The 27792-nt window shown below is 38.4% G+C and overlaps 6 protein-coding genes across 8 annotated transcripts in view; 2 read left to right on the top strand and 4 right to left on the bottom strand.

Moving 5' to 3' along the window:
- Positions 1-690: 690 nt before the first annotated feature.
- aspa (aspartoacylase) lies at positions 691-9626 on the bottom strand. The gene is made up of 6 exons (XM_077547125.1): positions 9150-9626; positions 7100-7295; positions 4094-4187; positions 3907-4014; positions 1868-1977; positions 691-1734 (listed from the first exon to the last, which is right to left on the bottom strand). Exons 1-6 carry the CDS (start codon positions 9392-9394, stop codon positions 1543-1545), a joined length of 945 nt encoding a protein of 314 aa, XP_077403251.1. The 5' UTR covers positions 9395-9626; the 3' UTR covers positions 691-1542.
- A 505-nt stretch (positions 9627-10131) lies between these two features.
- LOC144036453 (uncharacterized) lies at positions 10132-13248 on the bottom strand. The gene is made up of 6 exons (XM_077547121.1): positions 13098-13248; positions 12744-12978; positions 12342-12624; positions 12142-12257; positions 11832-11877; positions 10132-11693 (listed from the first exon to the last, which is right to left on the bottom strand). Exons 2-6 carry the CDS (start codon positions 12905-12907, stop codon positions 10641-10643), a joined length of 1662 nt encoding a protein of 553 aa, XP_077403247.1. The 5' UTR covers positions 12908-12978; positions 13098-13248; the 3' UTR covers positions 10132-10640.
- A 126-nt stretch (positions 13249-13374) lies between these two features.
- On the top strand, positions 13375-17014 carry bkgd (beta-keto-L-gulonate decarboxylase). Its single transcript, XM_077547124.1, has 8 exons — positions 13375-13582; positions 13666-13764; positions 13887-13960; positions 14065-14166; positions 14335-14511; positions 14780-14929; positions 15133-15249; positions 16668-17014. Exons 1-8 carry the CDS (start codon positions 13516-13518, stop codon positions 16839-16841), a joined length of 960 nt encoding a protein of 319 aa, XP_077403250.1. The 5' UTR covers positions 13375-13515; the 3' UTR covers positions 16842-17014.
- The window catches only part of zswim7 (zinc finger, SWIM-type containing 7), a 78471-nt gene continuing 65872 nt past the window's right edge, over positions 15194-27792 (bottom strand). The window contains exon 8 of one of the 2 annotated variants that reach the window (XR_013288652.1): positions 15194-15247. Coding sequence is in view for 1 of the 2 variants with exons in the window: in XM_077547131.1 (XP_077403257.1) it covers positions 22691-22694 (4 nt within the window). In the remaining variant the exon portion in view is untranslated. Of the gene's footprint in view, positions 15248-22675; positions 22695-27792 lie in introns of those variants that run through there. The other variant, XM_077547131.1, reaches the window with a different exon arrangement.
- Positions 17440-22535, bottom strand: timm22 (translocase of inner mitochondrial membrane 22 homolog (yeast)). Its single transcript, XM_077547126.1, has 4 exons — positions 19632-22535; positions 19064-19260; positions 18088-18160; positions 17440-17998 (listed from the first exon to the last, which is right to left on the bottom strand). Exons 1-4 carry the CDS (start codon positions 19885-19887, stop codon positions 17922-17924), a joined length of 603 nt encoding a protein of 200 aa, XP_077403252.1. The 5' UTR covers positions 19888-22535; the 3' UTR covers positions 17440-17921.
- The window catches only part of specc1 (sperm antigen with calponin homology and coiled-coil domains 1), a 52306-nt gene continuing 44798 nt past the window's right edge, over positions 20285-27792 (top strand). For both annotated transcript variants that reach the window (XM_077547118.1, XM_077547120.1), the window contains exon 1: positions 20285-20395. The gene's annotated coding sequence lies outside the window, so the exon portion shown is untranslated. The remainder of the gene's footprint in view (positions 20396-27792) is intronic.

Below are 27792 nucleotides of genomic sequence, written 5' to 3'. Positions count from 1 at the left end.
AAAATGACTTAGGCCATTATTTTAGGAAGATGATATGAATCATAAATCCTGCGATAAAGCAGGAAGTCTGAACCACACGAATCTGATAATAGCTCTCAGCACCTCCTCTCCTCTGAGAGATCTCTGACTTCAAGACTTCCTTTCTGCAAGGTTGTTTACAAAAGATGCTCAGTGTTAATAAATAAAAAAAGAAGAAGTTGAATTGATGACACAAATATAGCAGTGCATTTGTTTGTCCTTGAACAGCGACAATTTGATTAAATGATGTATATTGAAAAAAATATTGTTCAATATTTTGTCATGATAGAGTGAGAAATGCACGCGAGGTTATCACGTCTGCCTCGAGAGGTTTTTTTAGTTCAAATCTGAGTTTGTGCCCTCTTGTGTGGAGTTTGCATGAATTCTCCTGGTGTCCCGGCTTTCTCCCACATTCCAAAAACATGCAAGTTAGGTTCATTGAAGGCTACATAAATCGTCTAAATATTGCTGTTTGTCCTATATGTGCCTAGGATTTACTGGCGACCAGTCTTCAGCTCCTCCGCGACCCTAATGAGAAAAAAACAAGAAAATAGAGTACAGTAGTTCATAGTGCGGCCACTTCTATTTGTGGTAGTGTAGCGCCCTCGTGTGGGTGCTGGTGGTATACACTGAAACAAAATCTCACAACATAAATTCACGACGTGAAAAGGACAGCATCAATATCTTATATTTATTTTTTTGACCATTTCAACAGGATTTAAAGGACAGTGAACTGTGTTTGGTGATGTATGAATGAAACATTATCCGAATGAGTGACAATTAGTCCACAAGGATAATTTTGATGACGACAAAGACATAACAACATGGAAAAACATTTCAAACATACAGTACGTGAATATCAAAATAGACACATATATTACTTTTTTCATTGTGTAAGAGGGAAGGAGCATATACTATAATTAAAATACTTGTCGTTATTCCAACACACCTCCACTTCAATTTGGCAGTGCAATTAGGTCTCTTTTTAAGGCAACAATAGGAGCACCATAGAAGCAACCACAGGAGTTACAGGCAGGCAGTTTCAAAGGCCACAAATTACCTCCTAGGATGTTACAAATATATTCATGAGGAAGATGAATCACTACAGTTTGGGGACAAAGGTTGTAGGTTAGGATCCTCAATTAGCTTCCTGAGCATTAAAAGGAAATATACAGCAATTAATCATAAAGCAGGAACTAATCAGGTCTTTAATGATTAAGAACAAGATTTAATCTCATAAAAAGGGATTTAAGTATATATATTTTTTAAATAAACACTGTATCATAAATAACCACAATATACTGTACGTTATCCTAAATCTTCAGATTAAAGACTTGTCACAGCAGTCTTTGCCTTGCAAATATTCCACATGTTCTTTGCATAGTTAATTGATTTGCTGCTAAGTGCACAAAAATAAAACCATTGATCAGAAGATGGCATCTATTGTTATATGAAGAAGTGCAAAGATATTTACAAATTATGGCTCACATGCTCACTCAAAATCTGCCAGCTTTTTTTTTTTTTTTATGCTTTTCTGATGGCGCTTGCCATCAGAGTTTCTCGTCTAGTGGTAACAAATGCCTGCTGTTTTTCATAATAGGCCGCCTCATTAATAAACGTGGGATAAACAGTGCCAGTGCCTTGGTAGGGGATGGTTTTCCCATCAAATGTTTGGAACATTGGGTCACCCGGGTTCAGTGGCTCCCAGTCGCAGTCCTGCAACACAAACAATCACAGCAAGGGGGTAAAGACACTTAAGGGTGTTGCTCAATGTAACATTATACTGTTGCATAACAAACACCAAGTTCTCATTTCCTCTACCATAATGTTTTTTTCTTTTTCTTATTACCTGTAGATTGGGGTGAACCATGGCAATAATGTTTCCATTGGCATCTCTGGGGTAGTCAACTCTCTCTGAAACCCGGAAAACTTCCACTGTGCAGGACGGGAATTCCATGCCTGAACCACACACAAGCAAACCATATTCATAACATAAAAATGAGTTAATTGCATGGTTTCAATACAGTAGTTAACTCATGATTAATCGCAAATTTTATGTGTTCTAAATGTACAATAAAATATTTTTTTCTACGTTTCATACTCTTGTTAACATAAAAGTGGAAAAATGTTAAACTAATAGAAATGTGGCTGTATCTTTTATTCATTGATACAGTAATTTTCATAATAAGTCATAAAATTGAGTTAAAATTAAAAAGATGTATTGTACTGTAAAAAAAAAAAAAAAAAAAAAAGCAATGACCAAATAATTATATCATGACCAAATGAAAAGTAACTCATATTAGAGCATACCACAAATGTCTTTGTTATAGCAGAAGATGTTATCTGTCGGAGTCATGTGCATACACAATGAACTACTAAAAAAAAAAAAAAAAAAAAAAAAAAAAAAAAAAAAAATAGATTTTTTTTTTTGGGGGGGGGGGGGGGATAAAAAAAGCGGAATTCCGCGAATTAGCGGAAAAATCACATCCCTGATATTAAGATGTAAGATGTTAACTTGTGAAATTCTGCACATTTTTTAAATTGTAAAATACAACTTGACCCCAGTCTCCACAAATATATGCATTATTATTACATTTATTATTGTTCAATTTTGATGTGGACGTGTCTGCTGCGTTATGACTAGAATTCCCCCCAGTACAGGCTTTCCAAGCGGCGGGGCGGTCATTAAATCGCGCTTGTTGACGTAAAAAAAAGAGCTGGGAAATGGTTGCCTCGCTGCACGAAAACACTGCACGCGCTGTACCATGCCCGAGGGTGGCCACCGAGCAAGTCGGAGGTCATACTGCAGGTAGGCGTGGGTGAATTGGTGGTGTACCCCAGGGTAACTTGTCATCTTTCATTGTGCATCTCGTTAGGCTGAGGCAAATAGATGGACTAAATAGGCTGCTTATTATGATATTGCATAACACTTTATGAATAACAAACTTCAGAAGTTACCGTTTTGAAGTTGCTTTCTTGCTCTCTCAAGAACAGCAATAATGTTCCCGGGTCAATTTGACCCAGGCTATATTTAATGATAAAAAAAAGTGTATTCTAATAAACATTATTGACCGCTTTCATTATAAATATTTCAAATGAACCATTTTTCATTTTCATCATGAAATACTACTATTTGTAGTTTTGACTTTGAAATGGGTCAGTTTGACCCAGGCTAAGTTATTGTTTAATGTTCCAAAAGCGCCCAGATAATGAATTACAGATCATGATTAATAGTTTTCAATGCAAATATGTCAAAAATGAATCATTAATTGTCTGTTGATTAAGTTTTGTTTTGAAAAACTAATACTTTTAAAAGGGGTCAATTTGACCCAGGATGTTTAATGTTCCAAAAGCCTTAACATTTAACTGAAAGTAAGTCAAAGTGTACCATTTTAACTGAGTCAGAATTTTTTTTTTACTAATTTGTTGTTTTCAATGTTAAAATGGGTCAATATGACCCACTGTCTGTCAATGAGACATTTTGTAGCAAAAAAACCCTGAATTATTATAATATGGGTCAATTTGTTCCAAAATGTTTACGGTTCCAAAATCAACACAAAAGCATTGTTACAGCTTATTATTAGACATTTTCATTGCAAATATTACGTAGAAATTAACCATTTCTTATAGTCTGTTGTTGTGGCTGTTGGGTCATTTTGACCCGGGATATGCTTAGTGGACATTGCAAATATCTCAAAACATGTTTTTATCGTGTGTTAGTGCCAAGTTTGTCAGCGCAAAGCTAACATTAGTTCTTTAACTTGAAAGTGGGTCATTTTTGACCCACAACATAACAGGAGGGTTAAGAACATTTTTGGGTTGACGTCCCCTTTTAAAGGCTGAGGCTTGACACTCAAGATGAAAGCTGCAATGCAACGTCTGTCTTACCTTCATTAAACAAAGCGATGAAGTCCAAGGCATGTTTCAGTATGACCCTCATAGCTTCAAATATGTTACTCCTCAAAACCCCTTGAGGCTGAGGACCCACCTCCAAGCCTAAAACAATAATGACAAAGAATGCAGCTTTTCTGCCCGCTTTAGCAACGCGCAGCTGCTCGCATCTGAACACACTCACCAATGGGATGTTTAGCTACGGAGCGGGAAGTGGAATATTTCAGAAGAGGGTGTTCGTTCAGTAGAACGAGACAACTGGCGGGAGCCATGGCTTTCTGCAACACAACATAAAATATCATCACAAATAACTTGTAAAATTGACCATACAAGTAGAGTGCAAAAGGATTGAGAAATTAGAAAATATGAAAATAATTCTTCTTTTTTTTGTCATGATGCCTCTCACATCACAATGCATTAAATATGCGAAAATTGTTTGCACTGGTAAGCTGTTGTCTTTCTTGGTAATCATTAAGGATAAACTCAAACACTTTGAGTTGGCGCTTAACTAATGTCACGCAGGGCCAAGTAATAACTAAAGTGTGTTTGTTCACGGTATTATAGAGAAGTGAAACTGCCCACCAAAAGCTCTTTGTAGACACTTTGAGCTAGTAATACATTAACTCTTTAGCACATGGAAGAGTATAAATAACTAGACTAAGTACAATTTCTGCAGAAATTGCGTGGGAATGCTAAGCTGAATGCTAATAGCTGAATGCTAATAGCTGAATGCTAATAGCTGAATGCTAAAAGCTGAATGCTAATAGCTGAATGCTAATAGCTGAATGCTAAGCTAAATGTTTTTAAAGTAAATTGAAAGATAAATTAAATGAAAATTACAAAGTATTAATTGTAGTTGAAAGATAAATGAATAAAAAGAACACTTGAACCCGGGAGGCGTGAATTTTTTAAGCAAGTTAAAATTCATATAGAAAAGTGTTACCTCGAAGTACCCGCCATTCATTTAGATGGAAAAGTGGAAATAATGATATCCAATGGAAAATGCCCCCAAAAATTTCACTCAATAGCGCCACCTAGGCATGCAGTACCCTCCATTCATTTATCATAGGTGTCAAACTCCTGCAGGTTTTGGAGGTTTCCCTCTTCCAACGCAAAATGATTCCAATCGTCAGGATCGTTATCAGGCTTATGCAGAGTTGATGAGCTGATCATATATCAGCTGTGTTAGAGAAGGGAAACATTCAAAACCTGCAGGACTCTGACCCTCGAGGACCGGAGTTTGACACCTATGATTTTGATGAAAAAGTGGAACTAATGATAACTAATGGAAAAATGCCCCCATAAAAAAAAACACACACACAAAAAAAAAAAATCACTCAATAGCGCCACCTAGGCATGCAGTACCCTCCATTCATTTATCATAGGTGTCAAACCCCTGCAGGTTTTGGAGGTTTCCGTCTTCCAACGCAAAATGATTCCAATCAGCAGGATCGTTATCAGGCTTATGCAGAGTTGATGAGCTGATCATATATCAGCTGTGTTGGAGAAGGGAAACATCCAAAACCTGCAGGACTCCGACCCTACAAGACCGGAGTTTGACACCTATGATTTTGATGAAAAAGTGGAACTAATGATATCTAATGGAAAAATGCCCCCATAAAAAAAAACACACACACAAAAAAAATCACTCAATAGCGCCACCTAGGCATGCAGTACCCTCCATTCATTTATCATAGGTGTCAAACTCCTGCAGGTTTTGGAGGTTTCCCTCTTCCAACGCAAAATGATTCCAATCAGCAGGATCGTTATCAGGCTTATGCAGAGTTGATGAGCTGATCATAAATCAACTGTGTTAGAGAAGGGAAACATTCAAAACCTGCAGGACTCCGACCCTACAAGACCGGAGTTTGACACCTATGATTTTGATGAAAAAGTGGAACTAATGATATCTAATGGAAAAATGCCCCCATAAAAAAAAAAACACACAAAAAAAAAAAATCACTCAATAGCGCCACCTAGACATGCAATACCCTCCATTCATTTATCATCGGTGTCAAACTCCTGCAGGTTTTGGAGGTTTCCCTCTTCCAACGCAAAATGATTGCAATCAGCAGGATCGTTATCAGGCTTATGCAGAGTTGATGAGCTGATCATATATCAGCTGTGTTAGAGAAGGGAAACATCCAAAACCTGCAGGACTCCGACCCTACAAGACCGGAGTTTGACACCTATGATTTTGATGAAAAAGCGGAACTAATGATAACTAATGGAAAAATGCCCCCATAAAAAAAAACACACACACAAAAAAAAAAAATCACTCAATAGCGCCACCTAGGCATGAAGTACCCTCCATTCATTTATCATAGGTGTCAAACCCCTGCAGGTTTTAGAGGTTTCCCTCTTCCAACGCAAAATGATTCCAATCAGCAGGATCGTTATCAGGCTTATGCAGAGTTTGCTGATGAGCTGATCATATATCAGCTGTGTTGGAGAAGGGAAACATCCAAAACCTGCAGGACTCCGACCCTACAAGACCGGAGTTTGACACCTATGATTTTGATGAAAAAGTGGAACTAATGATAACTAATGGAAAAATGCCCCCATAAAAAAAAAAACGCACACAAAAAAAAAATAATCACTCAATAGCGCCACCTAGGCATGCAGTACCCTCCATTCATTTATCATAGGTGTCAAACTCCTGCAGGTTTTGGAGGATTCCCTCTTCCAACGCAAAATGATTCCAATCAGCAGGATCGTTATCAGGCTTATGCAGAGTTTGCTGATGAGCTGATCATATATCAGCTGTGTTGGAGAAGGGAAACATCCAAAACCTGCAGGACTCCGACCCTACAAGACCGGAGTTTGACACCTATGATTTTGATGAAAAAGTGGAACTAATGATATCTAATGGAAAAATGCCCCCATCAAAAAAAAAAAAACACTCAATAGCGCCATCTAGGCATGCAGTACCCTCCATTCATTTAGATGGACAAAGTGGAACTAATGACAGTCAGTTGGTTAGCATTAATGCCATGGATACATTTGCAACGTACAGTCGGAACCCTTGACCTCCTGGTTACTGAGCAGTATCAAGAGAGCTGGCAATGATGATCAGTTGTCTGTATGGACGTGGGTGTGGAAAGTGGGCCGAGTGGAATCAAGTCCGCTTGAGGCTCCGGTTTAGAAGCTTGAAAAACATTCACAAATGGGATCATAAGAAATAGCGTACCTTGATGTAGTTCATCATCTGCAGATTGAAGTGGTCTTTGGAGTTCTCCAGAATGAGAGTGGAGCCCATGTTGGACGTGGTGTTGTGGAGGTCAAAGATGACATCGTAGGCCTCCGGGCTTCCTTTTGGTCCAAATAGTTTGTTGATCTCCTGAGCTCTCTGCACCTCGTAGGGCAACTCCTTGCCCCCTGAAGCACTGAAGTACACAAACCATTGAAACATTATCATTGGCAGCATTTAGCATTTGGTGCTAGCTAGTTGACTTACAACATATAATGCGGAGAAATAAAGCAAGGAAGCCAAAAGCTACACAACAATCAAGGATGGTTTTAAGTCAGGCCATTATTTTATAGATGGATGATAATGGATAACACTAATGGCCCTGCAAGTGATGAATCAAGTAGTGTAAACATCAATATAGAAACCCAGACTATCTACTACTGTATGTATGAGCATAATATAAGAATCTTAAGAAGCATTTTTGGAGCCATTGCCAGGAGTGACCTTTATAGCTCAAATGAGAGTCGCCGTTATTTTTGTCTGTCTATCTCTTTTAAAGCATTTCAAAATGACACCACATCTAGGATGTTCTCTAACTTACTGTACAACAGCACCTCTCTGGCCCATATTGTCCCCGCGTGCACACATCTGCACTTTGTATCCCTATTTTCAGTGAATATCTGCTATTGTCCCGAGCGCCCGTGCATGGGCACACAAGCACAGTGGCTGTTGATGAGCTCTGAAAGCGCATCAACGGAAACCAAAAAATGAGGTTGAAGTTGTCGCTGGTCTAAAAACGCATCCCAGGCTGTTTTTAGCAATCATCTAAGCTTCTTATGTTGCCTTTAACTCTAGATTACATTTTCTAGAGCGCTTGCCTAAAACGCAAACATTTTCATGAATGAAACAAAATAAAAATGAGTAATAATATAAGTATCTCAACAAAAATGTATGTTCACAATACTAGAGTTGCGGGGGGAAAATACATTTTTGTCTTTGTCAAGTAATGTCAAATTTGATAGATTTCAGCTTCTTTTTTTATTATTTCTGTTATGTTTTTTTTAAATATTGCACACAAGAAATACCCTTTATTTAAAAAACTAATACTAAAACAAAAACTAAACTAAATGAAGCTTCTTCTTTTTTTTTAGGAAAATAATAAAAACTAACGAATTGAATTTTAAAAAACCAAAGCCAAAACTAAATAAAATGCAACTGTAATATTTATTAAATAATCCCAGACAATAATAATCCTGCTGGGGTACATCCTGGATTTGTCACCATCTAATCGCAGGCTTCGTAAAGACATTCAATCCAACCATTCACATAATGGACAATTTGGTCTCCAACTAACCTAACCTATGGTTTTTTTTTTTTAGATGGACATTTGAACTCCAAGAGATTCAAACCTTGAACCTAATGAAGTACAAGTTAACCATTAGAGCACAACACTCCTCCGCTGTTGATTAATCCTTAAGGAACAGACGGAACAACAACGTCATCCATAAAACTACTTGGGGATGTTGTTACGTGATCATGTTTTGGGAAACCTCGGGGGTAGATGTTGCGATGTTGTTACCCAACCACATTAGGCTGTTGTTGCGTGTGCCAGCCAGCCTTTGCATAACACTTCACTTCCACTAAAGTGCACACGAAAAGGAGCGCAAAGAAGGAAATCGGGGCTCGGAGGGATTAAGGGGGGGGGGGGGGGCGGTCGTTTTAAATGATTTGCAGCTCCGTCACGTTTCGCTCACGTTTCTGTGCTGGCTGCAAATCAGCTGAGGATCAGGAGGCGGGCCTCTCTCCTCTCCCCCTGATATTATGCTGGAACATGTAAACATTGCGTAGCACGTTAACAGTCTGATATGTGATCTCAATTTGGTCCTCATTCAGATGACAATGCATCACGAATAAAATGCCCTTGCATTTAGCACTATACATTGGAGCATGTGGGGATTGCCTCTTAATAAACAGGACGGGACAACAACAACAAAACGATCTCACTCTTCGATGACAGCTTGTCGCCGTGTTGTTGTTTTTTTTTTTTTACCTGAGGTTTTCCGGAGTGAAAGCTCGGTTCAGGTCCGTGTCCACGTATCTGGCGCATTTCTCAACAGCCCTCGGGTTGGTAATGAAAGGTTTGGTGTCGACTGTCTTCCTTTGGATCTCGGCGCCGTTCTTCATCCACAGGTTCACGAGCGTCACGCCGGACATCTCGTTCCCGTGAGTCCCGCCGAAGATAGCCACTCTCCGGGCCTCGTTGAAACGCGCGCTGCTGTTGTAGGAGGAAGACATGGCTGGACAAGTTGGGAGGCGGTGTGTGTCCTTCGAGAGCTCAGGACAAAAACAAAAAGTTTCCAACCCGAGCTTGGCACGTGTCCCCCTTTTTTTTTCTTTTTTTTAAATGCTGGCTGTGGTTCTGCGCTTGCGTATGCTGGCCGCCTGTTCATTGAAAGCCGTCGTGAACGACATATCCACCAGAATTACTGTTGTCAACACGCTGCCTCCCGAATGTAAGGTGGCAAATAAAATATGACAGGAGACATGATACCACTGATAACATTTCCGGGGAAGTAGTTTCAAAATAAACGCGAATCGGAAGTAGGGTTAGGCGATATGGCCCAAAAATAAAATCTCGATTTTTGCAGTCATTCACGACGAGTACGATTTTAATAAAATAAAATCAACAAACATTTATTTAAAGGTTTCATTCATTCAAAAATGATTCTTGTGCAAAATGTTCAGACAATAATAATGTATTTTGTTGGCCATAGACAAAGGGTTTCAACAGTTTGGTGAATAACTATCTTTGAAAATGTTTGGCCTCTAAAGGGAAAACAGTATTAACTATTAACCTTCGGAATGAGCTTCAGCACAGCGTACGTGTAAACACTGCTGCATCAATTACCATAAAAACCGCCCGTTGTGGTTTCTGAGTGCACCTTTCTCAAATAGATTTTCCCAAATACCTGTTATGTCAGCAACCGTCTTTTTTTCTCTTTTTTTCTAAGAAACCTAGATTTACATCCTCATTATCAATCCACCCATATTTTTTATTGTGGTTGAACACTGCAAAAATACAGAAAAACAACCACTTACACTCACATCCACATTTTACAATTGACAATTTAGTCCTCATTGAAGCTATGATGCATGTTTATGGAATGTGGAAGAACCCATCTATAAATATCTTTTTAGCATGCTTAACATTATATTATTCAAAAATGAATACAGGGCAATAGTTTGGTGTTTGGACCATGTTGACTTGTACACAATTGAAAATACATGATACCAGGCATCCTACACATTCATGATACTCTACATGGAATTTGTTAAAACACTAAGAAGTTGAATGACAATGAATCTATCAAAATGATCAGCATAAAAAAACACACACGCTATTTTAAAAATACTCTCGATAGTCAAACAGCTGGCGTGTGAATTGCGCTGACCAAAGGGGACATTTGAAAGGGTGAATTAGTCTCTTATGTCACAAGGGTGAGATTTTGGTTTTAATGAATGTCTTTCCTTCTTTGCCGTTTTACATTTGAAGACCCTCATCACACAATAACATCCCCTCAAGCTCGGCCTGATTTGTAAGCTGCTTTTTTCTCTTCTTCTTTTTCTTCTTGTCTTTTAAATCATTTAATGTGTCACTTCCAGGCCTGTCGTTATCAAAAGTGGCACTGCCGTGACAACTGTCAGCATAGTGAGCTTGATTAAGTGATGAATTGAGCTCTCCGGATTCTCCGGTCTCAACAGGTAGAGTGTCCTCGGTCTCACAATAAGATTTATTTTTATGCCTCTTTTTCTTCTTTTTTGAAGTACTGCTTTCCGCCACATCAGCAACAAGGAAGGAAGAGGTCCTTATGTTTGTTTTTTCCACTTCAGACACACACTCACCAACTTCTGGCATTGTTCTGCTTGACTTTTTCTTCTTCTTTTTCTTGCCCACCACGTTGTCCTCGGTCATTTTCTCAGTTCCGTCAGCAACATGGCGGGTCTCGTCTGGAGTGTCAAACACGTCTACCCTCTCAGATATGCAGGAAGATTTCTTCTTCTTTTCTATACTTCCATTTAAAGGTGCCACATCACTGGAGGATTTCCCACTGATGTCATCTTCAAGAAATTTCTTTTTTTTTCTTTTTGCAGCCTTTTGAGGAACTGCAGTAGTGTCTAAATTTCCTGGTTCCGGATGTGATCGCTTTTTCTTCTTCTTTTTCCTCTGCTTCTCACCATTCAGAGGTTTGCTGATGTTGCACGCGTGCTCTTCAACCTCTCTTTGTATGGTTTTCTTCATTAGCTCATCTTGATTGAGGGAACACATAGCATCTTCTTTCATGCTAATGTCAAGCTCAAAGCTAACCAGCACATTTTCTTGTATGATATTTTCCTTCATTTGTTTTGAGGTAACGTCTCCACTATTACCTTCAGGTCTTGGAGTGTTAGCAATATGTGACCTGGTCACCTCATTTGATGCCGTTTCAGGAGTAACAACTCCATTTCCCTCCTGATGTTGTTCGGCACACTGGGGTGGTGTGTACCAGGGCTGCTGCCACTTTGCTTTGGATTTTGCCAGAAAAAGTTTTTTTTCCTGCATTATAACACACACAAGAAAAATGATAATCACCCAAAACGTACTAAAACACATTTTTTTCAACACATTGTAAACACACTCGGCGTGCGGTGTGGTCGACACACATCTGATTGGAAAGTGCATCGGTTTGCTTACCACCACTTTGATGTCCTCGTCACCAGATTTGTCTTCTTCTTCATCTCTGCAATAGTACAGATATTTTACAATTATACTTCACAAAAATATAAATGTAACCATAGCTCTTTTTTTAACCATTAAAAATAAGTGTTAACACAGATAAGGTTGCCTATATGGAAAATAAAGGTTTTTTTGTTTTGTTTTATCATGAAAATGTGTTAATATCTGTATTTAGTTTCATTTTTGGCCAAAAATAATCCAGCCACTTGGAAGTGCAATGAAACGATCAAGCCTCAGGGAACGTAAGGTCATGTTATGTTAAACTCACACTGTCAGTGGTGATATGTTCTCATCGTCTCGGTCAACTGTCGGTAGACCGTCATGCAAATCCTCAGCTCCCTGCCACAACTCGACACATTTGAAGAAGCCCCCCATCACATAATTCTGTAAAATGTCAAATATAAAATATGGAAGGAGCATAAAAGTTGCTGAATGTTAACAACATACAATGTACAAAATTGTCCGTACAGTAAATTTTAGATTCTGTTTGGTGGTTAAAACAGTGCATCTGGGCTTCCATGTCCTTTCCGTGAGGAAGGAGAAGCTGTATTTTGGAAGTTTTATCTTTCCTTTCTTTTTCTTTTTTCCGCTCATCTCGTGGTCATCGTCATCACTGTAAGAGGACGAAGCGTCCTCCCCACTGTCCTCTAGCTCAGTGACAAAAGTGTGCCGTGACGATTTACGCCGTCTCACTCTTCTCCTGGCTTGCGGCAGGGGCAACTGTGTTAGAAATAGGCTGTCTCCCGAATCACTGCAAAGACACAATCACAAATGACATTTGCATTCATTTGCGTGCAGAGAGATTGTTCTAATGCAGCCAGTATATGTGTGTCTTGGCTTAATAAAGGTTGCGAAATGCAAATAATGTACCTGTCGACTTCAGGGGGGCTTTCAGGTTTGGGATTTTGGCGACTCGGTCCCGCCGAACACTCGGGGTACTGCGATATTTTATTCATATCATCGAGAGGATAACTTTCCAGGACGTCGTGACTTGCTGAAGCGTCAGATTGACTCAAACCAACATGTGTCGGCATTTCGGGATTCCTTTGGAAAATAGTTTGGGTCCTTATGTCGGAAATGAGTACAAATTCCTCATCCGCCTCTCCTGGATGATCATAATACACGGCATTCAAATAATAACCAAAAATATGACGAAATGTATTTATATTGCTGAAAAACAAACAAACAAACACACATGCCGTTACAAAAAGTACAATTTACTACTGTCAACTTCAGGCGTGCTTCCGGATAAACCAGGAAGTACTTTGAGCGTCCTGACTAGTCACGTGACTTCTTCAACACAAAAAAAAAACAGTCAAGAGGAGTCCGTTATACGTCTACTTCTGTTTTCGTCCACCCGTTATGTGGACTAGGACTAGTAACACTTTTAACTCGAAATATACACGCCACAAAGTCTTTAAATCCCATACGAAAAAATTACATTTGAAATTGTACAAACGGCAACAGCAATACGGATTAAATAGCTGTGAAAGCAAGCGACGACACATGAAAAAGACAAGTAACTCTCTTGTTACTTTATTTACTCTTCGATTGTACTTTACTCAGACACTTTCCCTGCAGTCTACACACACTTTTCCAGTTTTCCCGTCTCGTGTGACCCATCTTGCGCTCAAATATAGCCATGACAGATGTTGCCAAAACCGAAAAGGCTCGTTTGCATTTCCCAGACCTAGAAGAACTGCGAGCAGGTAAGAATTTAAAGATAATGGACACAGTAATTCAATTACTGGTCAGACAAGAGATTCAAATACTGGTGGTACTCTGTTTGCAGTGTTACAAACAGGGCTGGCAGATAACTTTGCAGAGGTTAAGGTGAGTGTTGTGGAATGTCCCGATCTCACTAAGAAGCCGTTCAACTTTCCTGTTAAAGGTAAGATTTTTATTATTATTTTTTTTTTACAGAATTCATCCAGATACGCATTACACAGATTAAACATGAGATTTAAACATGTGCACTTTTGAATACAATATGATGTTTCCTTCATCCTTTAGGTTTGTGTGGAAGTCCTCGGGTCACAGATGTGGGAGGGGTACCTTACCTGGTTCCTGTGGTTCAAAAGCAAAAGGTACTTTTGTCTACAACTCACCCAGTGATGCCAATGCATCTGGTGCTTTCAATTGCTGCTTATTGCCATTGTCCAATTGTTCTGCTGTCATATTCTCTCATCAGGAGTATGACATGAATGCTGTATCAAAAGAGCTGGAGTTACCAGGCGCGTTCATCCTCGGTGCAGGAGCTGTTCCCTCAAGGATCGTGGGAATAAATGCAGAGGTAATCCGCTAAATTATCTGCAATCTCCAACCACTATTTTAGAGAACATTTGTGACAATTTGTCACTGTACTGACAAGAAAGGGAATCTAAATGATTAGGGTTTTGTTTTCACTTTTAAAAAAAACCGTCAGACTGAGTTTTGACGTATTATATATTTGCTATCCAAGTTGATGCCACTGGTTCTGACTGAAGCCGATGGAAGGCCTGCAGTGAACAGCAGCTACTTCTCCTCCATCAATCCAGTGGATGGCCAGTGTCTACAAGAAAGATACAGCGACAAATTCTCTGACTGCAACTTTGGACTATTGGGGAATCTCTATGCTTGTGAGGGGAGGCCAGGCAAGGTAACATCCACACTACTAGACAAATGACATCAAATTATATTAGTTAACATCTTGTTCTTCACTACTAGTACTCAGTGGCAGATCTTAGCATTAGCATTTTTTTTTTCAACCTAATCAAAATAAGAAAAAGTACTACCGGTAAATAAATTACAAATCTGGTGAATTAATACTTCAGGCCCATTGCGCTTGAATTAGAATCAACTGAAAAGACAATTAAAAGAATAAATTGATGATGCAAGCTTAGACATATGTCACCTCCTGTCCTCAGGTCATTGAGGTGCGGGCCAAGAGGAGAACGGGAGAGCGCAGCATTGTGACGGCCTTGAGGAAGACGCTGGAGGTTCACTACCCTGATAAGAGCCTGGCTCTGGGGGGCACGTTCATCATTCAGAAGGGGAAAGCCAAAATACACATCATGGTAAATATGACCATCATAACTCAGCAAAAAAAAAAAAAAAAAAAACATTAAAGGGGACATATTATAGAAAATTGACTTTTTAATATTTGTGGGGATAATACTTGGGTCTTGCATCAAGCGTGGTGAATTGCATACTATGTCTCCTTTAAATTAGCAAAATCGCTGTATAGAAAGAGAGACTCATGTTGACCGTTTATGCACAGCCAAGAGAGTTCTCAGTCTGCCCTCTCACCTGTGACGAAGAGGTCAACGGCTGGCTCAAACATTTTGAGGTCAACGCCCCACTCATCTGCCAGTCGGTGCTTGTATCCAAAGATCCTGTGAGTAAAAATCTCATCAATGAATGCATATGTGGAAAAAGTCTCAGGCCATTAGATTTATTTGTTGCTGGGTGCAGGATGTACAGTTTGTAACTGCTGGAATGTCAATCGCTAGAGTGCATAACCTAACAAATGTTAGGGCTGTGCAATTAATTGAAATTCAATTACAATTTCAAATATTACACTCCAAAATCGTAAAACAAAAATAAAATATTATTAATACTAATTCTGAGTTGCTTAAATGTATATATTTGCACTTTTTTTTATTTTAAAAATAACTAATTTAATAAATCTTGTTAGGTCCAAAAGAAACTTGCATCATTTTCATATTTTTTTTTACATTTAAACATTTCCTTGTTTTGTTCTTTATGGCCTAAATTTTAATTTCAGACTTGGATGCGTTTTGAGTTTGACCTCTGGGGTCAACTAGAGGTCCTTGACCCCCAGCATATGAAAATAGAAACATGTCCATGTTAAGATCTACATGTGATATAAATGTGTATTTCCATGTTTCTGGCCATGAGATATCCACTTTTTGATAAGTGCGGGTCACCTTTGGGGTCAGTTGGAGTTCACTGACCTCAAACATGTGCGACTTCCAAAACAGGCGCATCTTTGGTTCTAAATGTGACTTAGATGTGGTAACATGAAGCGTGATCAGTCCAGTGTAAATGAACAGATTGTTTGCAATCACTACATTAGTGAAAACAATGCTATTAACAGGGATGTGATTTTTCCGCTAATTCGCGGAATTCCGCTTTTTTTATCTCCCCCCCAAAAAAAAAATATTTTTTTTTTTCAATTAAAAAAAAATTAATAAATGTTTTTTTTTTTTGTAGTTCATTGTGTATGCACATGACTCCGACAGATAACATCTTCTGCTATAACAAAGACATTTGTGGTATGCTCTAATATGAGTTACTTTTCATTTGGTCATGATACAATTATTTGTTCATGAAATTTGAACTCTTCAACATTATTTATGTGTTAACTTAGTAATCACATTAGTTAGATATGATGATATTCTCAGTGATAGTTTTTAAAAGCAAAGACAGTCCAATGTTTTTGAATGTGAGATTTTGAGTTGACTAAATGTTAAAAATAAAAACTAAACTAAAAAATGTTGCCATTTTATATGGGATAGTTCAATATACATTGAAAATGTATGCTGTTGTTTTGTCTATTTCTTTGTCATGTGAGTGCATTGAAAGTACTCAAAAACACGGAAAACCCATGAGCTCCGGGGGGCTACGCCCCCCATGTCCCCCCACCAGGGCACTGCCCTGGACCTAGCTGGGTGCCAGCGGCCCCCAGACCCCCGGCTAAATTTTCAGATAATTTCACTTTGGTCAAATCACATCCCTGTATTAATCACAAAATTGTCACTTTCCATGACCATTTACGTGCCTTGCATTCAGGGACTTGACCTACGTGTGGAGCACACACATTGCTTCAGTCACCATGGAGAAGGCGGCCACTACTACATCGACACCACGCCTGACAGCGTGGAGTACTTGGGCTACTTCATGCCTGCCGAGTTCATGTACCGCATTGACAGGCCCAGCGAGACCCATGCAGTTGGAAGAGATTAAAAAAAGGAACTGCATGGTGCACTGTTATTAATGATGACATCTAGTAGCACATACATTGTAGTTTTTGTGAAATTATAATCACATTTTCTGGTGGTGATGATATACTGTGTACAATGATTGCATTTTCTTAATTTGAAATATCCCAGAGGATTAATAAAAGCCATTTAAAACAACTTCATTGCTCTCTACAAAAAAAAAAGACAACCATCCAATGAAATTGTATTCACTATTATTGTTGCTGAGTATTTTTCTACATAATGGCAAAGGATTTTCCTCCATTAGACCCAGTAGAATCACATTTTGCGACTTTGATTATATATTTTCAAATGGAATGGATAACAATCCATCCGTTTTCTCAACAACTCATCCTTCAATAGTTAGTGGATTATTGGTAGATGGCATCAGTGACTATCTTTCAGTTAATAACGACAACTGCAGAAAACACCAGGCAAGATCCCACATTCCAATAACTTACTAGAACAAAACTCAGAAAATAATGAGTTCAGGAATATTGTGTGACATATTGTGTGCATGACAAAAAAATACAAAATATGTGCTACATGGAGTTCTTTATAAAGAAAATTGACTGGAGGCGATCTAATGTGGATGTAATGTTTATGACGTGCCACAGGCACAATACATGACAAACACGACTGACCCCCCCCCAAAAAAAAATATAAAGAAATAATATTTACATCGTTGAGCTTTTTTTGTGTGTGTGGTCACATATTCCAGTAAATTAGAAAATAACCTGCTAAAATGACCAAATAGCTTTCATATAAATAGTTTATGTTAACATTGCTCAATGAGAAGAATGACGTGAAAGTAGCCAGTGATTTTCCACCTCACCATTCTTAACATTAAGTTGGCGCACTCTGATCTGGCTTTAATTTAAAAAAACAAGACATTAGTTGTTTTTCTGTCCACTTCCAACAACCACAAAATTCCAACCAATGGTAATTCTAGTTGGTTTCTTCACCGCTCCTCTGTTTGCAGACCTATAGGTCGGCATCTCTCATATTTGGTCTGCACAAGCTCATCCAGAGAGATTATCTGTCCGCAGACCCCCCCCTTAGTGCTTCACCGCAGATAATACTCGATGGCTGCAGAAAAAGCGGCAAAGCCTCCACATCCTAGGACCCCGGCCTTCAGACCAGCTACAAATGTGAAAAGAACACAAATGTGGGCATAAAAAAAAATTAAAAAATAAAAATACATACATCTATGTAAATATGGCTTCCCATACCTCGAAACCCAATTGCTCCTCCAGTAATACAGCCACTGTACACTGCATTCTTCCAGTCTGATTTGCCTCTGTGCTGTAAATAAAATTGGGAGTTAAAATGGTGTCTCAATTGGTTGAAAAACAAACTAAAATAGATTTGACAAAACATTCAAAAGAAAGATTATCATTAATTATTCATTATTTTAAAACTTCTGAATATTAGAGGAACTGGACCGCACAGTCCTTAAAAAAAACAATAAAGTGAAGTCATAGTTTTGCTTCTAAAGACATTATACGTTTGAAGATAATTGATGAAAATTTGTGCAAAGACTGAGAACTATGTTTTACTATTACAGTACTAATTGTCAAGCTATATTCTGTTACAGTGTTTTCCTCATTTCAGTGTGATTGTGTATCAATTTTAAGACTACATTGGACGTCATGTTGACACACGTGCACTAGGTGGCACTATCGGATCAACTGGAGGTGACAGTTAACAGTTCAAAGTGTTGTAAAAGTGTAAGGACCCTGAGGTCATATTACTGTAATTTGTAATTGTACCAACATTTTTGTGAGAGAGAAAAAAAAAGGCCAATTAAGTCTTACAAAACGTGTGCCATGCATTACATCACATGGGACTTAAGTGCGCAAATTATTTACTCTTTGCTCTTTAATTTTTTGTCCCGAAGAAATGCGAACGGCAAAAAAGAAACATGACTTGGGTATGGTAAAAAAATATTGAATGGTGATGACCTCTTCTGTAACATTATATATTTATGGTGTAAAATCATTCAAAGCTAGTGAAAAAAATATTTCTAAATAACATAATTTCATTGTTAAACTACGTTCTAGGTGGAATTGCATTTTCAAGATTATATCTATAAAACTAACTATCATTAATCAATGTAAACATGCTTTATGCCATGCATATTTAGGAAGTAGTGTAGTGAAAGCTTGCACTCTATGCACAAAATAAAGACTTGTAGTGTTAACATACCGATTCTATGATACACTCTGTACAGGAGAACATGGCGCCCACAATGGCAAAGTTCTTAGCGTAGGACATGCCCCTCTGTCCCATATCTTTGAGGACTTCTCTTGCTGTGGGGGTCCTCAGCGGGTCTTTGGGATCGAACCCTACATTGGTGTCTATGCCTGCGGTGAAAACACCAAACGCTCCCCCGAGGACAAAGCCTGTGTAAAACAGACAATAAAAGACATCAACAGTGACTTAAGAGATATTATGATTTTCAACTTGTCATTAGAATGACGACACTCAAAACATGGACTCACATATTTGTAACTTACACACGAATCTTCTACGAAAAATGATTTGCTACAACTAATGCTGGGCAATTAATCGATTATTCAAGTTCAGTTATAGGGTGATATTATTATGTTTCATATTTCCATAGCCCCATTCCCATCCTTCATTCCATCCAAAGTGCAACCCCGTTGACGTGCATTGCTTCAAAGAATATAGCAGTAAACACAGTGACGTTATTTTTACAAAAACACAGTCAAGCACGATGCACACACTGATAACCTTAATTAATTGTATTTACCTCCAACACAGGCCAAAAGGGACTTGAAAGCGCAACTCTCCATCGCACTCTCTATCCTTTTTTGCTCCTCGCTTTTGGGAGGCACCGGCAGTCCCCCCATTACGCCGGGGCTCAAGTCCTTCACGATCCTCTTGTCCCCAATAAGATGATCCAGGAGCATACTGTACTGAAACGACGGGCTTTCCATACTCGGTCCAGCAGGAGAACTTTTAGAATCAGAGACGAAAGCCTCTGCAGCACTCGTGGAGGCCGCCATGTTTGTCAATGACAGCGCTTTAGGTAAATGCAGTCTTGGAGGAGCAGGGGCAGATTCGTTCCATTCGTAATATATATTTTTTAGATTTAATTTGATTTTCAAACCGTAGATGTGGTTTACGTGACTAAATTTAAACACACAATCAATTAATGGATTTGTTTCACGTCAATTACGTAGTTATTTGTAAATGAGTTTCAAATCAGCATATTCGAGCCAATATGACACGCCTAGTGTAATGAAATTGTTATTCATATTTAATTATTTATATATAGTCATTTAAAATCAATGTCTACATAAAATGTTTAATAAAGAAAATGTTATACGTTTTTGTTTTACCACGGCAAGACACAGTGCCAACCCACTTGGACTACATTTCTCATAAACCCCTTCGAGTACTGCGCCACGCGCTCCACCTATCCGGCGGCCAGCTGTGACTGTGCTGAGTCGAAGCCGTAGCGGCGGCTGCATCCTGCACCGACAACAGCAGCACCTCAACACTACTGAACAGGTGAAAATCAATAACACATTCTTGCTTATCTCTCAGACCTTGGACTGCGCTCGTGCCTACCGCTTGTGCCAATTTGTATTTACTTTGCCGAAGAACGAGAAAGCACAGTGACGTTTAATTAACTCGGATGGCAGATGGCTCGTAACTGGAGACGTCAATCTTCGATTAATGGAAATACAATATTTAATGGTTTATGTTAATTTGTGCCGCTGCGTAACTGAATGGTTCCTTAAACGGAATCTCTATATACTATTGTCATTATGGGACATGTAATTCAGTTGTTTCAGAAGCTAAGACACATTTTATTGAGGCTATTTGAGAAAAATCTCACGACACGCAACAACAAAAAAAAGTCACAAAAGTATATACAGTATAATATACTAAAATAATGGTTATCTTGTGTTATTTTACTCTCAAATTCAATTGAAATATGTCCTGTATGTGAACATGAATTGTACTGTGTGACTGCTATAGATAAATTGTTTGTATAGTAGCTGAATAATAATTTTCATAATGTCACGTCTCATGATCTCAAACAGCTGGTTGGGACTTCTCCAATCAATAGTATCCATCTGCTCTGCAGGCATTTACAGAGTATTCTGATTTGATTCCGATCAAAATTAATCCCGCAGTTGAAATGACTCATTATTAAACTCTAGATACAATTTATTACTGCTAAAAGTCCCCTCGCACGTTAAAGAATGTCTGATGTTGTTTGTGCGTTGGTCCAATCGTTTGTTCCTCATTAGTGAAGCTTCCAAAATAAGCCAGTGTTGTGTTTAATGTGCTTCGTCAGTGAAAGCTTGCTGTTCACATTTTTAAAGGCCCATTTTCTTTCACTCAGCAACCCATTTGGCACAACCACATAGGTGTTATTTGTTTGTTTAGTGCCATAATTAGTACCTTGTGTTTCCTGCAATGTAAAGTCTCTATTGCTATTACTTGACGAATAAGTTGTTTGTTGTTATGGAAAATTAGAATTATTATGATGCTGACATTAATGGGGTACAATATTGATCAGGGTGTCCTTACAGTCTGCAATTCAACAAATGCATTACCGTATCAAAAGAATAGTCAAATCTGTGGAGCCTTGTCTCGACAAATGGCAGTTGTGACTGTGGATAAAGCGACTTTATATAACACTGTTGTGTTTATGGAGGAGGCTAGTCATGGAGTTGATCTTGCAGTCATATTTTGGGGAACCCAACCGTGCAAAAAATATATAATTGAGTGCTTTCACTTTTTTTTTTTTAATGCTGCTTTTGAAATGTCAGGGAAGAAAAATATACAGTATATCCAAGTAATCCAATATGGTCAATGTAAATGTTGTTCGGAGCTAAATAAAGCCTCTTCGCTCCCTTTTATGGTTAACCACACTAGAAGAGGAAATAGTTGGAAGTCTGCTTTTTGGGACAGAACACAGCTGAAGAGAAGCCCATGTTAATATGATGGGGAAAACAGTATTGAGTGTGTCATAAAGGTACTTCTGTCTGGGTTCAAGATGATTATTTACAAATTAATTGTACACATATTTTATTTAATTATGTTGTTTTGAAACATATTGTACTAGACTCTGTATGTTCTTGTGGAAACTGGAGACGTGAGCCTCTGTGTTATTTTTTTTCTTTGAATACTCTCATCCTCTGTTTGACTCATTACTGAGGCAGTTCCTGTCATTTGCTTGCTATTTATAGCATATATCTGGGAAGGACCCATGTTCAGTTGCACATACTGTAGGTGGCATGAGACGTTGCCCGGTGATCTGGAAGACCGTTCATCGTGAGAACAATTTAATATGATCGCCCAATCCTCTTCTGGGAATTCAAGGTTTCTTCCCAGTGTTGTTAGAATACTCCAAATCCTCAATGTTATAATAATAGCAGCACAGTAAGGGACTGAATAGAGAGCTCGCCGCTGTGCTGGAGTCCTTCATCCACATGCAGCGATGACGTGACCTTGTGATGTGGTGTAGAGGGTGGAAGGCTGGCTATTATGAAATATGGTAGGAGGATGATGTAATAAATCATATAAACTGACTTGTTAAGGCCCTGCCCTTGAGCAAAAGCAAATAAAGAAACAGACAGTCGCAGTAGTTCCTTTCTTAACAAGAGCACTGCTGTGAATGTTGATATAGCACTTTAGTTATATAACAACATTAATCATTTCATCAGAAAAAAAATCTTCAGTGGTGACAGTGACTCACTTTATAGGAGAAAGAATGACTACTTGCATTCAAATATGGGATTTCAAAATTATTTTCCATCTGTAGATCAACTAGGAGAGAGAGTAATTTCTTCACCTGAAAAAAAACAAAACATACTTGACAAGCATTGTCCAAGAAATGCTGCTTCTGTAATGGATCATCAGGACTAGGACCCGACCGGTTAAACGGCCGCCGATTAATTCAAACATCGGGCAAAACAATCGGCCAATTGTGCCATATGGCCGATTATTTTCCCCTTAAAGCGTTGTCATCGAAGAACAGCGAAAGATCCAGACGCTATGAAAGTACCCTGAATGCACCATTTTGCTTGTGTAGCATTAGCAACTAGCGAGTGCGTATGGTATGTTATTCTGTTGTCCCTAAGCGTCCTTTAAGATGTTTAATGACACCCCAGTTGGAGATAACTGTAAAACTAAACGCATGACAATAAGAATGGCACCCACTGTATATTGAAATACAAAACATGCTTCGTTTTTAAAACATCGTTAGCCTATCGCTAATGCTAAAAGCGAAGGGAGGATCCCATTCAAATGCTAACTTCCTGTTAGCATCGACTTCGGGGGTGTTTTCCTTCGAATAACGAATATTCAGGCACAAATGCTGTAGAGGACACATACCCACACGTGAGATAACGCTTTGCAAAGGTACAAATTCTTCCCAATGTGTGAAAAACGAGTTATTTTAATACAATTCAAGTGCAACTTTCTTCTGTACTCACTTGAAGTGTGTACAGCATGGATGCACGGCACCACACTGCCCCCAAGTGGCCAAAACGCACAGGAACAGTCAATATTTGTTCTTACATGTTTTTTCAGGTGCTATTATTTTAGTTTATTCTATTCTTATTTCACTTTCTTATTGTTTTATTTTGTCATTGTTAAACGTTATATTTAAAGTTGATATTTCAAGAAATGAAAGACTTTATTTTCTTAAAATTCAAGGATGTAAACATCCAAAGATTATTATTTTTTGTCTTAACACATTTCCACATGACATGGCACGAAATACAATCCCGAGGTCCCAGGTTAGCACAATAAGTCCCAAGACTTGTGAAAATAACACAAGATAAAAAGGTGTAAAAGAAAAGGTTAATGCTTTACAGCAGTTGTAAACAAATAAGAATGGTTTTATTATTGACACATAAATCTATACAATAACCAGGTATACTTCATAAAAAATTTGTTGATAAGGTCATATTGTGGACTAGTCATTCAAAGCAGCGAAGATTTGTGCGCAAGTGACATCCATTAAAAATGAATTTTGGGAGGGGGGAGGGGGATAATTTGATGCATTAGATATATATTTTTAAATAATCGGCAGATTAATTGGTAATCAGTATTTTTGAGCATCGGCCTCAAAAAAAGCATATCGGTCGGGCCCTAATCAGGACCACATATGACATAAAGCTGACGTGTCTTGTTGTCATGCTTGCTCCTGCTATTGTGTTGAGAATGTCTTTCAAGGTGACAGATGCGCAGATATTATTAGATTGTCTTTTCTCGGTAAACAGGACAAGCAAGTTTCCAAGCGAGCACGAGCAGGGAAAAATTTGAAATATTTGTCTGAGAGGTGAGGATCAAATGGAAATGGGAAAGCGTAAGTGTTCCGCTCCCAAAAAGCTGCAGTGGAACTCTCCTTGGCCTGGCCCATGCATTACGATGCTTCATTGTGGAAAGTCATTGAGCTTTGTTCTCATGGATGCTGTGCAAGTGTTTCTATGGAATCCGCCCACTCACTCTAAATGCACGCAGGAAAGCGGCAGAAGTTTGTATAACGTGGCTCAGGCTGTTTATCCGACTCCCAAGTTCGACACCATCAGAGCAGGAAGTTTCGCCCTCGGGGGAGCTTGGCTCGAAGAAACTTGAAACACTGCCTCTGGCTGATGAACTTTGCATGAGAATCTTAGTTACTGCTTGCATTATTGTTCTTGGCCACCTGATGCATGAATGTAACTGCTGAGAGGCGGCAGTCCAATGCATCAGTCATTGCTCGGCACATGACTAAGCGTACAGTATATGCGACTGCACATCAAGCACACAATAAAACTCTGTCTTGACCAATTCAAAATTAAATTCAATCAAATGCATTAACTTAAGAATGTTATACTTTTGCCTGCATTTTTATGTTGTTAGCAAGATAATTCAAAACGACTTCACCATGCATGCCCATGAAACTTTGAGAGAGATTTGACATAATTTCGGTCAAAATTCAGATGTGCCTTCGAAATATATTTCTTATTTAACATGAACATTTCATTGAAAGAAAACAGCAGCAAATGCATATTATTTTGGTTTTTGGCATTTGTTAACATAACTGCTTTGCAATGGAAAATAACCACAATAACTACTCCAATGGAATGAAACATTATTGCCTGCTACTTAAACATATGCTGTGCAGTTTCTCTGATTTCAAGCATTGCAGTAAACTTTACTCTAATATGAGCTTATTTTGGTCTGACTCTAAACAGAGTAAAACTTACACGTGGAAGAGAGTAAAAAAAAAAAAAAAAGCCAATCTACTCTCAATGTTTTTGGTCTCCTTTTGGATGTAAGCAAACAGTAGGAGTGGCATAGCTCAGGTGGTAGAGTCTCCCAAGCTGAAGGTCGTGAGTTTGTTCCTCAACCCTTGAGTAACTTTTTTCAAATAAACTAGTAAAATTTAGTTAAAATCTCTCCATGCAAAAAAAATGTCCTTATAATTTCTGTGTGAAAAATCTCGAGTGAAAATTTTATTTTATTTTTTTCATGGGATAAGCAAAATCTCTCGTGTACACTAAAAATACTTAGAGTAAAACTTACTCTGAATATGTTACTCTCTTCCAAGTGTAAATGTAAATATGTAAATAAAAAATGACTCTACAGAATTTACTGTGAGGATGCTCGATACCACTTTTTTCAGACTGACGCATATGGGTACTCAACTCTAGAGTAGTCACCGATACCACAAGTACTTTTGATACATTACCCCCGCCCCCCGAAAAAAACATAATTTTAAAGAGACCGATATATCACAGTATAGTCGTTTTTCTTAAAATTGCATGAAATTAATGGCAATATTCAATTCTTCTAATTTCTACTTCTTGATCGTAAAACGGCCAAAAGAGAGCCGTCGCGAGTACGATACCTTGAAATAAGTTCAGGTATCGACCCAATACCGATACCTGGCATCGATACTCGCCCATTCCTAGGACTAGATTAGCTATGTTAATGTTGATTGAGTATTATTTCCCATCTTTGTATTAGCAAAGGTGAAATATTGGTGTGTGATACTACTGGGTTTACGAAAAGAGAATCTTTTTTTTTTTTTTCACCAAGAAAGAGAAAAAACACATACTTGACAATTATGATACTCCATGAATTCAACCAATACTGTAGAAGGGTGCAACCAAGGTTTGCCAGCATGCGCACATGCAGCGACAGACAACTATCTGAATTATGTAGATATGTGGGAGGAAGCTGGAGAACCCAGCGAGAGCCCACATGAAAGGGGGAAGAGCACGAACAGTTAGAAAGGCCCCGGTAGATTCCAGCCAGAGCCAACAGCTCTCAATGCAAATCAATTGTAGCTGCACCAAAATTCTTGGCAGATTATTATTTTCATGCTCCAACTTCCCTGGTTATGATTTTGGGATGGAGTTTCGCATCCGGTTGCGCATCAGTTTCACATCTCCACAGACTAAAGAGGAACACAGAGGGGAAAGTAGAGAGTGTCTGGCAGCACGAGGATAATAATACATTCTTCTGCTTTCATTTTAGCTGAGCTCATGACTCTGAGAAGACCACCTCCCTCGAATCCGCTATTATACAGATGCTGATGTGGCCAGGCACTGCATGCATTGTGTTGTATTAGAAAAAGGTTCGGACATTAAAGACTTTCTAATGTTTTTGTTGTTGTGACCAGATGTTATTGTTGGCGTCACACCAGCCATTTGCTGCCCATTTTAAAGATTGTTATACAGTAATGAGTTTGCATCACAAGAGATGAGCCACATGTTTTATTCAATGAAACTTCAACTTGACAATGAATGTGTCAGCATCTCTATTGTGTAACCACAGTGGTTAGAATGATGTCTATAGTTGCGGAAGCCTTGGTTTTGTAGTAACAGAGATCGTGGCAAAGCAGTATTGTAAAGACGCCCACTCGGCTGAATCACCACCATTGTGTTCACACCCCATGTGGAGAATCTGACTCAGGTCTTAAAGCAAGTGAGAGGGACCCCCCCCCCCCCCCAAAAAAAAAAAATTCTTGGTAATAGTCCTATAGTATCGTTAAATAGAACAAGCCATTATAAACATTTTAGAATAATATGCAAAAATATCATCAACACGGGTATTAGTAGTCAAAGACGCTGATAACCAATATTTGGAGCTGATATTTATTTTCACTAAAAGGGAAAAATATATTAGCATTAAAAAAAATAAAAATAAACTCCAGCTCTAAAATGTTTGGATTAAAAAAAAAAAAAAGCACATGTTTAGTGAACAACTTTTAGGGTTTGTAAACTATTGGAATTAAAAAAAGAAATTTTAGTCAATAGAGATCTTGGTTAAAAAAACATCTAAGAAAAAATTCCGGGATCTCTCAGGGTCATCAGCATCTCTGAAAATATAAATAATGAGTTCCCTGAAGTTAACACTTTTTTCAAATTGATCAATTACTGGCCGTATGATACTTCAAAATGGCCAATGCCGATATTTGTCAAAATGCTGAATATCGGTACAGATAATTAGTCTATCCCAATGGTAGAGATTTGTGAAAAAATTTGAAATTTACCAAATGGTGACATAGTGTTAAATTTGAAAAAAGAATCATACAGTACAGTGTAAACACAAACAAACAAAAAAACAAATAGCATAGAAATCAGTAACAGCAGTTTGAATCCAATTTCTTAGACAATCGTACCCTTGACAGGTCGATATTTAAAAAAGATCGTTTCAAACAACCTGGCAGTGGTGCTGCTTCCCAAAATGAGAATTTAGAATTGAGGGGGGAAAAAAGGGTGTCACAGAAGTCATCTTGAGCTTACTGACTGCAGTCAACATTCTATAGAAGACGGTTCCACTTGCATCTGCAGCAACGGCAGGCCTACTAATTTCTTTTTGAGTGAATACGAAATTGTTTTTCAAGCGTGTGCAGTGTTCGTGTAGCTCTGCTGTTTGTGACAGCAGAGTAG

This window comes from Vanacampus margaritifer, chromosome 16 (assembly GCF_051991255.1).
Source record: "Vanacampus margaritifer isolate UIUO_Vmar chromosome 16, RoL_Vmar_1.0, whole genome shotgun sequence".
NCBI classification, from domain to species: domain Eukaryota; kingdom Metazoa; phylum Chordata; class Actinopteri; order Syngnathiformes; family Syngnathidae; genus Vanacampus; species Vanacampus margaritifer.
The sequence above is the reverse complement of the archived record's forward strand: the minus strand, read 5'-3'. Positions and strand labels throughout refer to the sequence as shown.

Coding starts and splice junctions, on each gene's coding strand:
- aspa (XM_077547125.1), bottom strand. CDS start 9,394: ATGTCTTCCTCCTACAACAGCAGCGCGCGTTTCAACGAGGCCCGGAGA. Junction 4,188..7,099: donor AGATGATGAACTACATCAAG/GTACGCTATTTC, acceptor GTTGTGTTGCAG/AAAGCCATGGCTCCCGCCAG. Junction 4,015..4,093: donor CGTAGCTAAACATCCCATTG/GTGAGTGTGTTC, acceptor TTATTGTTTTAG/GCTTGGAGGTGGGTCCTCAG.
- LOC144036453 (XM_077547121.1), bottom strand. CDS start 12,907: ATGCCGACACATGTTGGTTTGAGTCAATCTGACGCTTCAGCAAGTCAC. Junction 12,258..12,341: donor AACAGAATCTAAAATTTACT/GTACGGACAATT, acceptor GACATTTTACAG/AATTATGTGATGGGGGGCTT. Junction 11,694..11,831: donor ACGAGGACATCAAAGTGGTG/GTAAGCAAACCG, acceptor GTTATAATGCAG/GAAAAAAAACTTTTTCTGGC.
- bkgd (XM_077547124.1), top strand. CDS start 13,516: ATGACAGATGTTGCCAAAACCGAAAAGGCTCGTTTGCATTTCCCAGAC. Junction 13,765..13,886: donor GTTCAACTTTCCTGTTAAAG/GTAAGATTTTTA, acceptor TTCATCCTTTAG/GTTTGTGTGGAAGTCCTCGG. Junction 13,961..14,064: donor CTGTGGTTCAAAAGCAAAAG/GTACTTTTGTCT, acceptor TTCTCTCATCAG/GAGTATGACATGAATGCTGT.
- timm22 (XM_077547126.1), bottom strand. CDS start 19,887: ATGGCGGCCTCCACGAGTGCTGCAGAGGCTTTCGTCTCTGATTCTAAA. Junction 19,261..19,631: donor CCTTTTGGCCTGTGTTGGAG/GTAAATACAATT, acceptor TGTTTTACACAG/GCTTTGTCCTCGGGGGAGCG. Junction 17,999..18,087: donor AGGAGCAATTGGGTTTCGAG/GTATGGGAAGCC, acceptor TCACATTTGTAG/CTGGTCTGAAGGCCGGGGTC.